The sequence below is a fragment of the Trichosurus vulpecula genome, chromosome 4 (genome assembly GCF_011100635.1).
Source record: "Trichosurus vulpecula isolate mTriVul1 chromosome 4, mTriVul1.pri, whole genome shotgun sequence".
Lineage (NCBI taxonomy): Eukaryota > Metazoa > Chordata > Mammalia > Diprotodontia > Phalangeridae > Trichosurus > Trichosurus vulpecula.
Genome location: NC_050576.1, coordinates 169,705,589 through 169,718,485, shown reverse-complemented (window position 1 = coordinate 169,718,485; position 12,897 = coordinate 169,705,589). Strand labels below are relative to the sequence as shown.

The window sequence follows — 12,897 nt, the reverse complement described above, 5'->3', positions numbered from 1 at the left end:
AAGTAGAATAGTTCACCAAACCACCTCTTTCCTTGTGCTCTTGTCCTTTGATCCAGTCTATAAGGATAATGTTTGGGGGGATGGGAATTTAGAAATGGGAAAAGAAGAGAATTCACAATGGCCTCAATGTTCTCACTAAGGTTCTCTACTTAGGTAGAAGAGAAAGAGGATGGTGTAGGAGACTTGAGGACAGAAAAGAAAGCTTATAACAGACATGCTGGAAGCATGAGAGAAACTACAACTAACACTTGAGAGAACAGGGATACAGGGTCTTCTAAGGGAGCAAGGTTTCTGTGACTGAAAAAAGACTTGGAGGAGACAGGAAGAGGGCTAATATGAAAGGCAGTTTATTAGTAACAGGATTCCTGGAGTTATGAGAGAAGGAACCTATAGAATAAGGAATAAGAGGGAGGTAAAGCTGAGGCAAATGGAGGTGAGAGCAGAGATTGGTAACAGATAAAAAGTATTTCCATTAAGCTAATCTTCAACTCTGAATCAGAGGGAATTCCTAAGTGGAACTGTTCAATGATTTAAAATTATGTCAATGTGATTTATTTCAAATTTGTATCTTGGAGTTGCCTGATAGAAAAACTACCCACAAACTGTATAGACTGGTCTGTAGTGAACTTAATGGGGGACAAGGGAGGTATTGCCAGAAAAGAAAGAAGGAAAAGTTTAGGATATATAAGAATGTTAATTTCTCTTCCTCGCCCACCATTACTCTTTCTAACACTTAGATAAAATGATAGCAAAAAGGAATCTAAAGTCAACATTCAAGTGGAACTAGGATTTCCAATTGCCAAGCTGGGGGAGCCTTCATTCAGCAAGTACCCCTCATGACAGACAAATTGGCATACCCTATTTTATCTGAGGGACAGCAAAAGCAGAACATCCTATTTGAAGACTAACGATTGGACCTGTAAAATACTAAGGCTTAGGGGTAGCATGGAACTCTTTTTTCTCTTTTAAACAAAAGTTGGGGAAAATGGAACTGGACTAATGCCAACAGTGGAAGTTTTGACACAGAGTTTAGCTGCTTTCGGAATAGCAGGGGTCACCTGAGAACTTTTCAGTCTCTTTTGCAATCACCAACTACATACATCTGTGAAACTCTGCTCCAATTTGGAAAGCAGCACACACTCTACCATATCCTATCCATCAAGAAGATTAATTAAAAACAGAACCACAAAATACACCAAAATATTCATAGCAGCACTATTTGTAGTAACAAAAATCTTTAACAGAACTCCATGCCAAACAAATGAGTAGCTGAACAGAGCATGGTAAATAAATGTAAGGGAACGATAAATATTAAATCTTCAGAGAAGCTTAGAAGACTAATATGAACTGATATAAATTTAAAAGACAGACTCCAAGGAAAAATATACACAAAAACAGAATTCATTTTAAATATAATAACCAATGTTAGTTCTAGAGGCAAATGATAAACTACAAAGGTAGGAAGTTACATATGCTATCAGTAGCAACTGCCATATTAGACAGTTTTGCTTAGCATTCTTTTAATAAAAAGGTCTTTATGGGGAATGGAAGCAAAGAATATTCGGATGTGATTGATGGATCAAAATTAAACACATCAATGAAAAATAAAAGCCGAACAGAGGGCTGACAGTGCCTGTCTCATGACCTGACAATGTTGTGTGGACCCACTTGCCCATACTGGACACTGAGATATCAAGCATAGTGTAGATGATAGGGCACTGCCATTAAGAGTGAAGAGAACCAGGATTCAAATATCACCGCAGACACTTAATAGCTCTGCAAACCTGGCTATATTACTTAATCTCTCTTTGCCAAAATGAGGAAACTGGATTCAATAGCCACTAAGATCCCTTCCGACTCTAAATCTATAATCCTATGTATTTTAAACTCAGTTACCTGATTGCGATTGCCTCATGACCATTTTAAAACCTATTCACATGCATGAATTCTACTTCTGTCCATATTGTTTGACCTGGACTAGACTTGAACTTTTCACCTTGTCCATTCCTTCTATTTTGTCCTAATAACACAGATCTAGAATTTAGCTTCATCCATTAAATTCTTGATATCCACAATCTACTAACACAAATTAAAACTCCTCTTGTGACTTTTTACAAAAAGAATTTTGTCCACCCAGGATTTGGTGGAGCCAACTTCGAATAATTTTAACATAGAAACAAAATATAATTTCAACTTAATAAAACAAGGGATAGAAATAATTACATAAAATGAAATAGATAAGTTCAGCTACAGGAAATTAAAAAGCTTCTGCACTAAAAAAAATTAATATAACTAGGAAAAGCAAAGCTGTTGACTTAGGGAAAAAAATCTTTGCATCAAACATATCTCCTCCCTAAGTATCTGATATCCAAGATACATTAAAAAAACAAACATATCATGAACCATTCCCCAATGAAGTCAAATGATGTGAGCTATTCTTTAAAAAATGCTATTAATAATTAAAAGAAACAATGCCCCAAATCACTAATAATAGAAAAAATGCAAATCAAATTAACTCAGGTCATATCTCACCCAACAAACTGGCAAAGACCACAAAAGATGGAAACAGTCAAAGTTAGAGAAATTGTCAAAAAGCAGACACACTAACACCCTACTGGTGGTACTGTGAATTAATCTATTATAGAAAGCAATTTGCAATTATGCTAAGAAAGGCACCAAAATGTCTATACCTTTTTAGCCCAGATTCTTCTTTGACCATGGAGGTTAAAGATAGAAAGAAAAGTCTCATATTTACAGTAGCATTTTTCATAATACAGAACTGGAAAATAAGTAGATGGCCACACAAATTAGGAAAGAGCTAAACAAACTATGGTACATGAATGTAATATATGGAGTTATATAACACTAAGAGCATATTGATATTAAGAAATAACATTTTGATCATATTCTAGTCTGAATCAAAGACCTAGTAAGTCATCTTTGAATAGAGCACTATCAGTTTCAGAGAGAGTAATCTTAATTCCCTAAAATTAAGAACATTACTGAAGTCTCATTTTTTTGAACTATCTTATTTTTGGTGACCAAACTAAGAGTAGGATTATCTTTTGGTTTAATCCTGTTCAGAGACTATGTTTATCTTTGAACAGTCTGAAAAGGAAATTCTTAGATAGAGTGGTTTCAGGAAGGTACTTTCCCAAAGGTAGGATTTAAGGTTATTATTTTTGTTTGGCAAAGCAAAAAGATCCTAAACTGAAACTCTGTATCTTTGTTTTACTTTACTGTGGAATTTTGTCTTCGTTTCACAGTTACTATAAAACATAATTTGTAAGTTGTTTAGGAGAAAAGAGGGTCTTGTGAAAATCTTTCCAAGAAGAAATGCTTGTATCAGTACATTATCTTTTGACAGATTTTGAGTTAAATTGCAGAGTGTGGAGCTTTTCTTCCAACAGATAAAATATTATTACACCACAAACGATGACAATGAAGAATAAAGGGAGGTGTTTTCTGGTACAGATAGTAAAGTTTTAGCCCAGCCTCGCCAATAAACTTCACAAAAAAAGAGTGCCAGATGAAGTAATGATCAATCAAATCAAAAGGAAACACCACAGGAAATTAAAAGCTTTTGCACTAGCAAAATTAATGTAACTAGGATAAGAGAAGCTGTCAACTTGGGAAAAAAATCTTTGCATCGAACAACTCCTCTAAGTGTCTGATATGTAAAAAATACCCACATACCATGAACCATTCCCTTCTCTCTATCAAGGGCACCACTATCCTTCTAGTCACCCAGGTTCATGGCTTCACAACCTTGGTGTCATCCCTGACTGCTTATTGTCCCTCATATCATTTACCTAATTAGTCACAAAACTTATTGATTCCACCTTCACAACACCTTCCCTTTTCTCCAATCGTGGTCACCATTCTAGTTCAAGCCCTCTTTGCTTCTCCCTTCTCTAAATGTTCCTCTACACAGCTGCCAAAATGATTTTCCTTAAGCAAATCTGAATATACCACCTCCCTACTCAGTATACTCCAATGACTCCCTATTTCCTCTAGGATCAATTATAAGTCCCTCTATTTGTTTTTAAAGTCTTTTACAACCTAACCCTAACTACCTTTATGGTCTCATTATAGATTACTTCCCATCCTGCACTCTATGGTCCAGCCAAATTGGCTTTCTTGATATTCTCACACATAGCACTCTATCTCCCACCTATACAATAAAAAAGCAATTATTATGGTAATGATGATAATGATGGTTATTATAATGATAGGACAGGAACTTGGACCTGTGAGTTCCCTGTTGGAAGAACTCCCTTTTTCCAACATATATTAGCACCTCTACAAGATAAAATCTTAAGAGTACTGCCCAGAAAGACAAGATTGAATTACTTAACCCAGAGTTATTTAGCTATTATGGGCCAGAGGAAGGCTTGAAACAAGGTTTTCCTAGATTTGACGCTAGTTCTCTATCCTGTGTGCTATGCTGCCTTTCATTTTATCCATGCCTTCGCAGTAGTCATTCTTCATCCCTGGAATGTTTTCACTGCTTGGCATGGACTAAAAGATTCTTTTCAAGACTATGCTGAAGAACATGAAGCCTTTCCTGATCCCTTGCCAACCGTTAGAGTCCTCTCTCCTTAAACTGCATTATATTTACTTTGTATGTATTGTGTACATATTTATAAATGGAGATGTTATGTCCCACCCCTTTCTAGCCTCACCTAAAGAACAAGGACTGCTTCACTTTTATACTTATATACCAAGCTCTAGCACAGGGCCTGACACATAGTAGGCACTTAATAAAAAGTTTAGTGGTTGATATTAAGATATGGGAGTTGTCCTTGACTCTCCTCTCACACTATTGTTGTCCAATCATGAGCCAAGTCTGTTCAATTATACCTTCGCAACAATCTCACCCCTCCTCTCCTCTCTAATAAGACTACTAGTTCAGGTCCTCATCAATTCTTGCCAAAACAATTATAGCAGCCTCTTAGTAAAATCGCTTGTATCAAGTTTTCCCTCTCTAATCCATCCTACATCAGGCCGCCAAAATGAACTTTGTAAAATGCAAGTCTGAACGTATTACATCTCTGCTCAAGAAACTTTAATGGTTCCCTAATGGTTTAGGATAAAATACCAACTACTCAGCTTAGAATGTGAAGTCCTTCACAATCTGGCTACAGCCTATTTTCCAGGTTTATTCCATAGCACTACCCTTTATGCACTCTATGTTATAGCCAAACTGATTTCCTTGCCACTCCTCAAACGTGGCCTCCGTAGCTTGGCAAAGGCTGGCCCCTCATGTATGTACTCCTTCGTCATCTCTCTCGGCTTCTTAAAATCCCTAGTTTCTTGCAAGACTCTATGTAAACAGGATTTTTCTAACCCTACTGTTGTTTTTTAAATTGAATTTCATTTTTTTCAATTAACATGCATTTATTTTCTATCCCCTCATCCTCTTCTTTCCCAATGAAAAATAAAACCAAACCTTTGTAACAAATATTCATAGTTTAGCAAATTCTCACACTGGTTATGTCTAAAAACATGTCTCATTCTGCATCTTGAACATCCAACAAAAGGTTAACATGCTTAATCTTCAGTCCTCTGAAATCCTGATTTGTCACTGTATTGATCAGTATTCTCAAGTCTTTCAAAGTTATTTTTCTGGTTCTCTGCTCAGTTCACTCTGCATCAGTTCATACACGTCTTCCCACTTTCCTTTTAAACTGTCTCTTTCATCAAAGCTAACATATATCACTCTAAGGTTTTCAAAGCACTTAACATATATTGTCTTCTTTGATCCTCACAACTCTGGGAAATAGGTGCTATGGTTATCTTTATTTTAAAAAGAAAAATGAGACTAAGAGAGGTTAAATTACTTCCAGGATGATGTACCTAAAAGAATTTATGGTGTGCTAAATTTTATGTTTTGCAAAAAAAAAAAAACCAACATAAAAAATATTCTCTACCTTCAAGAGGCTTACTAATGGGAGACAACCTATTCATTCATAGATATGAATAAGCCATGAAGTACATACAAGTTGACCTCAGGGGAAAAGACTGGCAGCAGGGGAGGTAGACAGTTCAGGGGACACCAGGAACAGCCACCTGCTAGGTGACACTTGATCAAAATCTTGAAGGAAATCAGAGATTTTAAGATGAGAAAAAGAGAAAGGGAAAGACTTCCAGGTGTGAGGCAGAAGAGCACATGTCTTGTAAAAGAAACAACAAGAAGTAGGCCAGTATTACCAGACTACCAGAAGAGAATATTGTATGAGAAGACTGTTAAAACAGGAAGGGAGCTGGTGGTGAAATGCTTTAAATGATAAACAGAGACATTTAAATTTGATAATAGAGTCAGCAAGGAGCCACAGGAGCCTGAAAAGGAAAGTGACATGATCGGACCTGTACTTTAGAAAAATCATTTTGGTGGCAGTGTAGAAGATGGATTGGAATAGAGACCTGAGATCTGGGAGATCAATTAGGATGCTATTACAACAACATAGGCAAGAGGGGATGATGGTCTGAACTCTTGTTAGGCTGACTCTAGGTAAGGGGTTCTTAACCTGAGGTCAATGAATTTGTTTTTTAAAATATTTTGATGTAATTAGTTTCCTTTGCAATCCTACATATTTTATTCATTTAAAAACATTATTTTGAGAAGGTGTCCATGAACTTCACTATACTGCCAAAGAAGGGGTCTATGATACACAAAAAAGGTTAAGAACCTTCTAGCCCAGAGAGAAATGTCTGACAGGAAGGGGGCAGAAAGAAGTCTCTCTACACTAGTGGGTGCTGACAAGCCTCTCTAGGCCAGTGGGTTCTCAGAAGAACCAATACAGAATAAAATAAGCAGAATCAGAGTATACAATGACTACAATAACGTAAGTGAAAAGAACACCAAAAGGAAGCTGAGCTCTAAATAACCATAATAACCAGTTTTGGTCCTGGCGAACAAAAATGAAACATCTCTGCTAAGAAGAGAGGGACATATGGGGCAGATTTTTATACATATTGTCAGGCACAGTCATTGTATCAACTGTTTCTGTTTAATTGTGCTTCTTTATCACAACAGAGGGTTCAGTTCCTGAAACTAGGGTGAGAGGAGATGGTTAATATCCAGAAATGACTGGGAAATAAAAACAAGAGGTATCAATAAAACTTATTTTTGAATAATAGGTTACTGGAATCAATGACATTAAAGTTCATCTGTTGAATGCAATTATCGGTAGGAAAGAAATGTGATTCCAGAGGGTAGATCAGAAATCATCTTAATACAACAGTAAGTGGCAGGGACAAAAATAATAGTGTGACATAAATAAAAGCCAGAAATTAACTAAAAATCTAGAAGTAAAGGCTGTTAGATTATCTGAAGAAAGCTATCCTTGCCCTACATTGCACTTTAAACCCATTTAGGCACACAAGCAAAAAAAAAATTAAAACAAATAATAGCTTATAATTTTCTACCATTTGAATTAATTTGCACAAAAGTAGGGAGATATAAATTATCAAGTGAAGGGGCAGCTAGGTGGCGTAGAGCACCGGCCCTGGAGTCAGGAGGACCTGAGTTCAAATCCGGCCTCAGACACTTCACACACGTACTAGCTGTGTGACCTTGGGCAAGTCACTTAACCCCAATTGCCTTCCCTTCCCACCTCCAAAAAAAACAAACAAAAAGAATTAGCAAGTGAAGACATTTTGAAAAGAGGCGTCAGTTTAAATTTAAAACACATTTTACAAATCACATGAAAAAAGTAAAATTTTGATGCCAAGGTAAAAGGAATGGCCAGAATCTTGGAGGGCCAAGACAAGCAAGTAAAAAAATTACCTGACTTGCTAAACTTTATTTAATACTGGACTACGGACTGCAACATACAGCTGTTAAAAGGTATGAGTATAATGCTCCAAGGCAAAATATGGGCTTTCAATAAAATAGAGGACTTTCAAGCTTTCTCAATGAAAAGACCAGAGCTGAATAGAAAAGTTGACTTTCAAACACAAGAATCAAGAGAAGCATGAACAGGTAAACAAGAAAAAGAAATCATAAGGGACTTACTAAAGTGGAACTGTTTGGCTTACATTCCTACATGGAAAGGTGATGTGTGTAATTCATAAGACCTTTCTCAGTATTAGGGTAGTTGAAGGGAATATACATATACATAGACAGAGGGCACAGGATGAGTTGAATATGAAGGGATGATATCTAAAAAAACAAAATAAAATTCAGGGATGAGAGAGAAATATATTGAGAAAGGGAGAAAGGGAGAGATAGAAAAAATAGAAAAAATAAAAAAATATTAAAAAAATGGTACAGTTCATAAACAAAGACTTGTTACTTAATTTAGCAGTTGCCAAATTCTTTCTAAAAACCTACGTTTAATTCTATATTTAATTCTAGGTTTCACAATTTAAGAAGAATGTAGAAATTTTGCACGGAAAGAAAGGAGAATGAGAAAAAACATTAGAGTGAAAATGAAATAAAAACCTTAAAGAACCAAAGTTCCTTATGCTAAAGAAGAAAAGTTTCAGCAATTACATCAAAGCTAAGTATGAAACCAAACCAACTCTTCATTTTTACACAAGATAAATTGAAAAGAAATGAATTAAAACTCTAACAGTAGGAAGTTTGCTTACATGTGAGAATTTCTCTGCTCTAGCTAAAAGCTTACCACCAAGTTGGTAAAAAACATTATGGCTTCTTCTCTTTATGTCTCTATACACATATAAAACAATTGTCTGTCTAGCTAGGATATGTAAGAGTAAATAGCAAAGGCCCATCACAGATCTAGAGCTAAAAGGGACCTCAGAGGCCATCTAGTGTAACTCCCTCACTCTACAAGTGAGGAAGTAGAGGTCCAGGAAGATTAAGCAACTTGCTTAAGGTCACACAGGCAGGAAGTATCAGAAAGAGACTTTGACCTCAAATCATCTTGACTGCATAGCCAGTGCTCAGACCACTATACCACACAGAGCTTGATGATTCCCAAGTGCTTTCACAAACAGTATTGTATATAATGATCACAAAAACCAATTGAGGTCAATATTATTAATACTTCCCATTGAGGAAACTAAATCTCAGAGAAGTTCACTGACTTGCCAAAGGACACAGTTGTAAATGTTAGATACAGATCACAACCTATATCTAAAGGCATCAAAAGGCAGGAGCTCTTTCGATGACACCATCATTTCTTATTTTAAAAGTGTATACTCAAATAATGTGCCACATCATCACTTTGTAGAGATGTAAAATAACTTTCCAGTAAATCTCAAGAGGAAAGTCAAGGTGTTATAAGAGAAAACTGGCAAAGAGCACTTACCCATTAATGTTATAAGTTTATTCTTCAGCTGTGTATCTAAACGTGCAATCATCATCTCCACTGCATTTCTAATTTCTCGAACACGTTCATCCTTTGCACTTCGCACTGCCTCTACATTTCTTTCCTAAGGGATTAACAAGTTACAAGTTGTTTTTTTTAATTTGAAAATGTCAACAAAAATAAATACAGCTTGCTAGCCAATTTTTCTGGAAGGCTTTTGACTGCCAAAACCTAACAATAAAACGTAAACTAAATGTACGCAAAAAAGTTGCCAATGGACCTGAAAATAATTTTGTAAATGTATTTCTCAATTCAAGTGAAAGTTAAAACTTAATGAAAGGGAGGCTCACAGGTTCTCCTAAAAGAGGTTAAGAAATTAGTATTATCCATCAAAGGGCAATAGGACCCTTCCTCCCTAAGGTCAGTAGAGGGTGAACAGTAGAGATCTTCTCTCTCATCCTCTGCTTAAGGAGGGGGCTCAGACAAGATAGCAGTGTAGAAGAAACATTCTAGCTGACCTCTTTCCAATATTCCTCTCCAAACAACTTTAAAATAACACCTCAAATTGAATTCTGAGTGACATAGCCAACACAAGGTTGGAGTAAGACATTTTTCCGGCCCAAGAAGACTCAGGAGGTTGGAAGGAGAAGTATATGAAACTGGGTAGGGACCGGCCAGGAGTGCTGCCTGACAGCAACACCAGCTGTGGACCTTGGAGGTGTGACGGCAACAACAGGAGCAGCAGTTTCAGGAACTCTCATTGGCCACAGACAGGGGATTGGACAATTGGTCAAAAAGAAATTAGAGGACCTCTGGGCGGGAACTGGGTGCAGGATCAGGTGACGTTTGGCAACTCTACTGCCTATTACCCAGTTCTGCGTTGCAGTTCCAAAGCATCAAGGAGTGTCTGCAGTTGCCAGGGAGCAAGGGGCTTGGTCACAATTACAGGACAGAGAGAGAGAAGGGGGCCTCATCGCAGATCACACTAGAGTTTGTGGTTACAAGGCAGCAGGACCCCTACCTGGGTAAGAACCAAAGTACAGACCAGGAGAGCAAAGACTGGAAGCACGGAAAACTAACAAGCCCTCAGAACTAGATAAAGCCTAAAGCTTGGAGCAGTGACCCTCCTCCTCCAAGGTGAATACAGCCCAACTCTATCATAAAATTCAAAGGCAAGAAAGAGACTGAAAAAATAAGGAAACAGCAGCAACAAAAAAAGAACCTTACCATAAAAAGCTATCATGGCGATGAAGAAGCTCAAAACACAAACTTTGAAAAAAACAACCAGTGGAAACATCTATATAAGCAAAAACTCAATAGAAAAATGCGGATTGGACACAAACCCCATAAGAATTCCTAGAAAAAAAAGGGGAGGAGAGCAACTAGGTGGCTCAGTGGATAGACATCTGCCCTAGGGTCAGGAAGACCTGAGGTCAAATCCAACCTCAGACACAGGACACTTACTAGCTATATACCCCTGGACAAGTCACTTAACCCCAACTGCCTCACAAAAAAACCAAACAAAAAAAGAATTCCTAAAAAAATAGGCAGAGATCAGTGCCTTTTCCTATTTGTATCCTCAGTGCTTAGCTTAGCACAGTGATTGACATACAGTAAGTAGGTAATAGCAGTCTGTTACTTGAGTAAAGTTTTGTACCTCCTGTACTAAGGTGTTTATTTTCCTTCCAATTCATTCAAATTTTCATTTCCTTTTCCACTCTTTACTTGACTCCATGATGCAATAAGAAATATTCTAGTATTGAAAGACTGAAAAATACCATAAAATTTAAGTTACCTCCTATCAAAAACAACTGACATGGAAAACAGATAAATCTAAGAATAATTAAACTATCAGGAAAACCCCAACCATAAACAAAGCCTATATACTCTACATTTTTTTTAAATCATGAATAAAAGCTATACAGACCTATTAGAACCAGAAGACAAAATGAAAATAGAATTTACCAGTAACCTATAGAAAGAAACCCCAAATGAAAATTCCCAGTAACATCACAGCCAAAATTCAGAGCTTCCTGGTCAAATAAAAAAAAAAATCTCAAGCAGCCAGAAAGAAAGAGTTCAATTATCACAGTAAGAATCCCAGCACAGCTGGATGTCTATTACCACTAGAAAGGAGAGAAGAGTTTGGAATCTGTTATTCCTAAAAGCAAAAGATAAAGGCCAACAACCAAGAATAACTTAACCTGCAAAACTAAGCATAATCTTAAAGGGGGGGCACCAGAGAGAGGTGGCTTTTTCATGTCTATTTAACTTCCAAGCAGTTCTGATGAAGAGGCCAGAACTGAGGATATTTTGGAATACAAACATAAGAGGCAAGAAAAACATAGAAAAGCAAATACACTTGAGTAATTATAAGGGGTTTCCTCAGAACCGTAAGGTCTTCAATAGTCATAGGGATAGTAAATAAGACAGAGGGCCTCGAAGTTTTGTTATATTTTCTATGAGCTTAGGAGAAAAATGAAAGGGAAGGAAAAAGGAATAAAGCAGGGATAAAAGGAGGAGCCAAATTGCTATCCTATATATTTGGTTCCTCATGCAGGGGGCCATTACATTGCTTGCTCTGTTTTATTTTTGCTCTCTTTCAGTTTTCTTGTCTTCCTCCAATGCTGCCCATGCCTTCATCAATAGCCTTAAAGCCAGATTATGACTGATCTGGATCACAAACTCTCATTTCAAACCTCACACTGAATCTCTTCAGTTTTGTTAAATACATATAAAGTTCTAGTCTAAACAACTTAATCAAGACTATATCCTTGTGAAATATCCCTTCCTGGCTCCTTTTGTTAGTTATTAGATGATCTACAAAGTATCTCATTTCATTCTAATCTCAAACTTGAACTATCAGAGAGGCATGAGTCAGACCTGGCCTACTATTACTGGAAGCCTCATAATGATAAGAGGTTTGGAGAAAGACAGTCATTAGTAAATGTATGGGAGAACATGGAAAAGAGTTCAAAAGGATGTATAGGCATGGCTGGGCTTCATTCTGTATCATTAGAGGAAACACCAGCATCGATGAAATCCTAAGTTTTGGGAGAATATTCTATACAATAAAGTAATTAAGGCTACATCACAGCCTATAGAATCCCAAGAGTGAATTATTATCTCTTCACTATGTTACAAACTAGTTTGGAAAATATACTGAATTTTACAGGAACTAATAGGCATGTTTGCAAAACCAAAAAACATACTTAATCCTTAATATCTCTGAAACAAATGAAAAAAGCATTTATCAAATACTATGTGCTGGGCTGAGCACCAAAGATAAAAGTACAAAAATCAAGAGTCCTTTCCCTCAAGGAGCTTACATTCTATTAGTGAAAGACAAAACATATGGGGAGAGCAGTAGCCAGGGAACAGTGTTTTGGTCTAAGAAGTCCAAGTACTGGTGAATGGAGTCATAAAGCAATTGACTGATGTACTTTTCATAACGGCAGAATTGATGTGATTATTGTTCCCAGAATAAGAGGCAGCAATGGGGAGAGCAGTAGCCAGGGAACAGTGTTTTGGTCTAAGAAGTCCAAGTACTGGTGAATGGAGTCATAAAGCAATTAACTGATGTACTTTTCATAACGGCAGAATTGATGTGATTATT

General features: G+C 36.8%; 1 protein-coding gene across 3 annotated transcripts in view; it reads right to left on the bottom strand.

Annotated features, from left to right (window-relative positions):
* Positions 1-12,897, bottom strand: part of TRIM37 (tripartite motif containing 37) — a 141,506-nt gene that overhangs the window by 102,446 nt on the left and 26,163 nt on the right. For all 3 annotated transcript variants that reach the window (XM_036754513.1, XM_036754514.1, XM_036754515.1), the window contains one exon: positions 9,282-9,405. In XM_036754513.1, the coding sequence (XP_036610408.1) occupies positions 9,282-9,405 (124 nt within the window). The remainder of the gene's footprint in view (positions 1-9,281; positions 9,406-12,897) is intronic.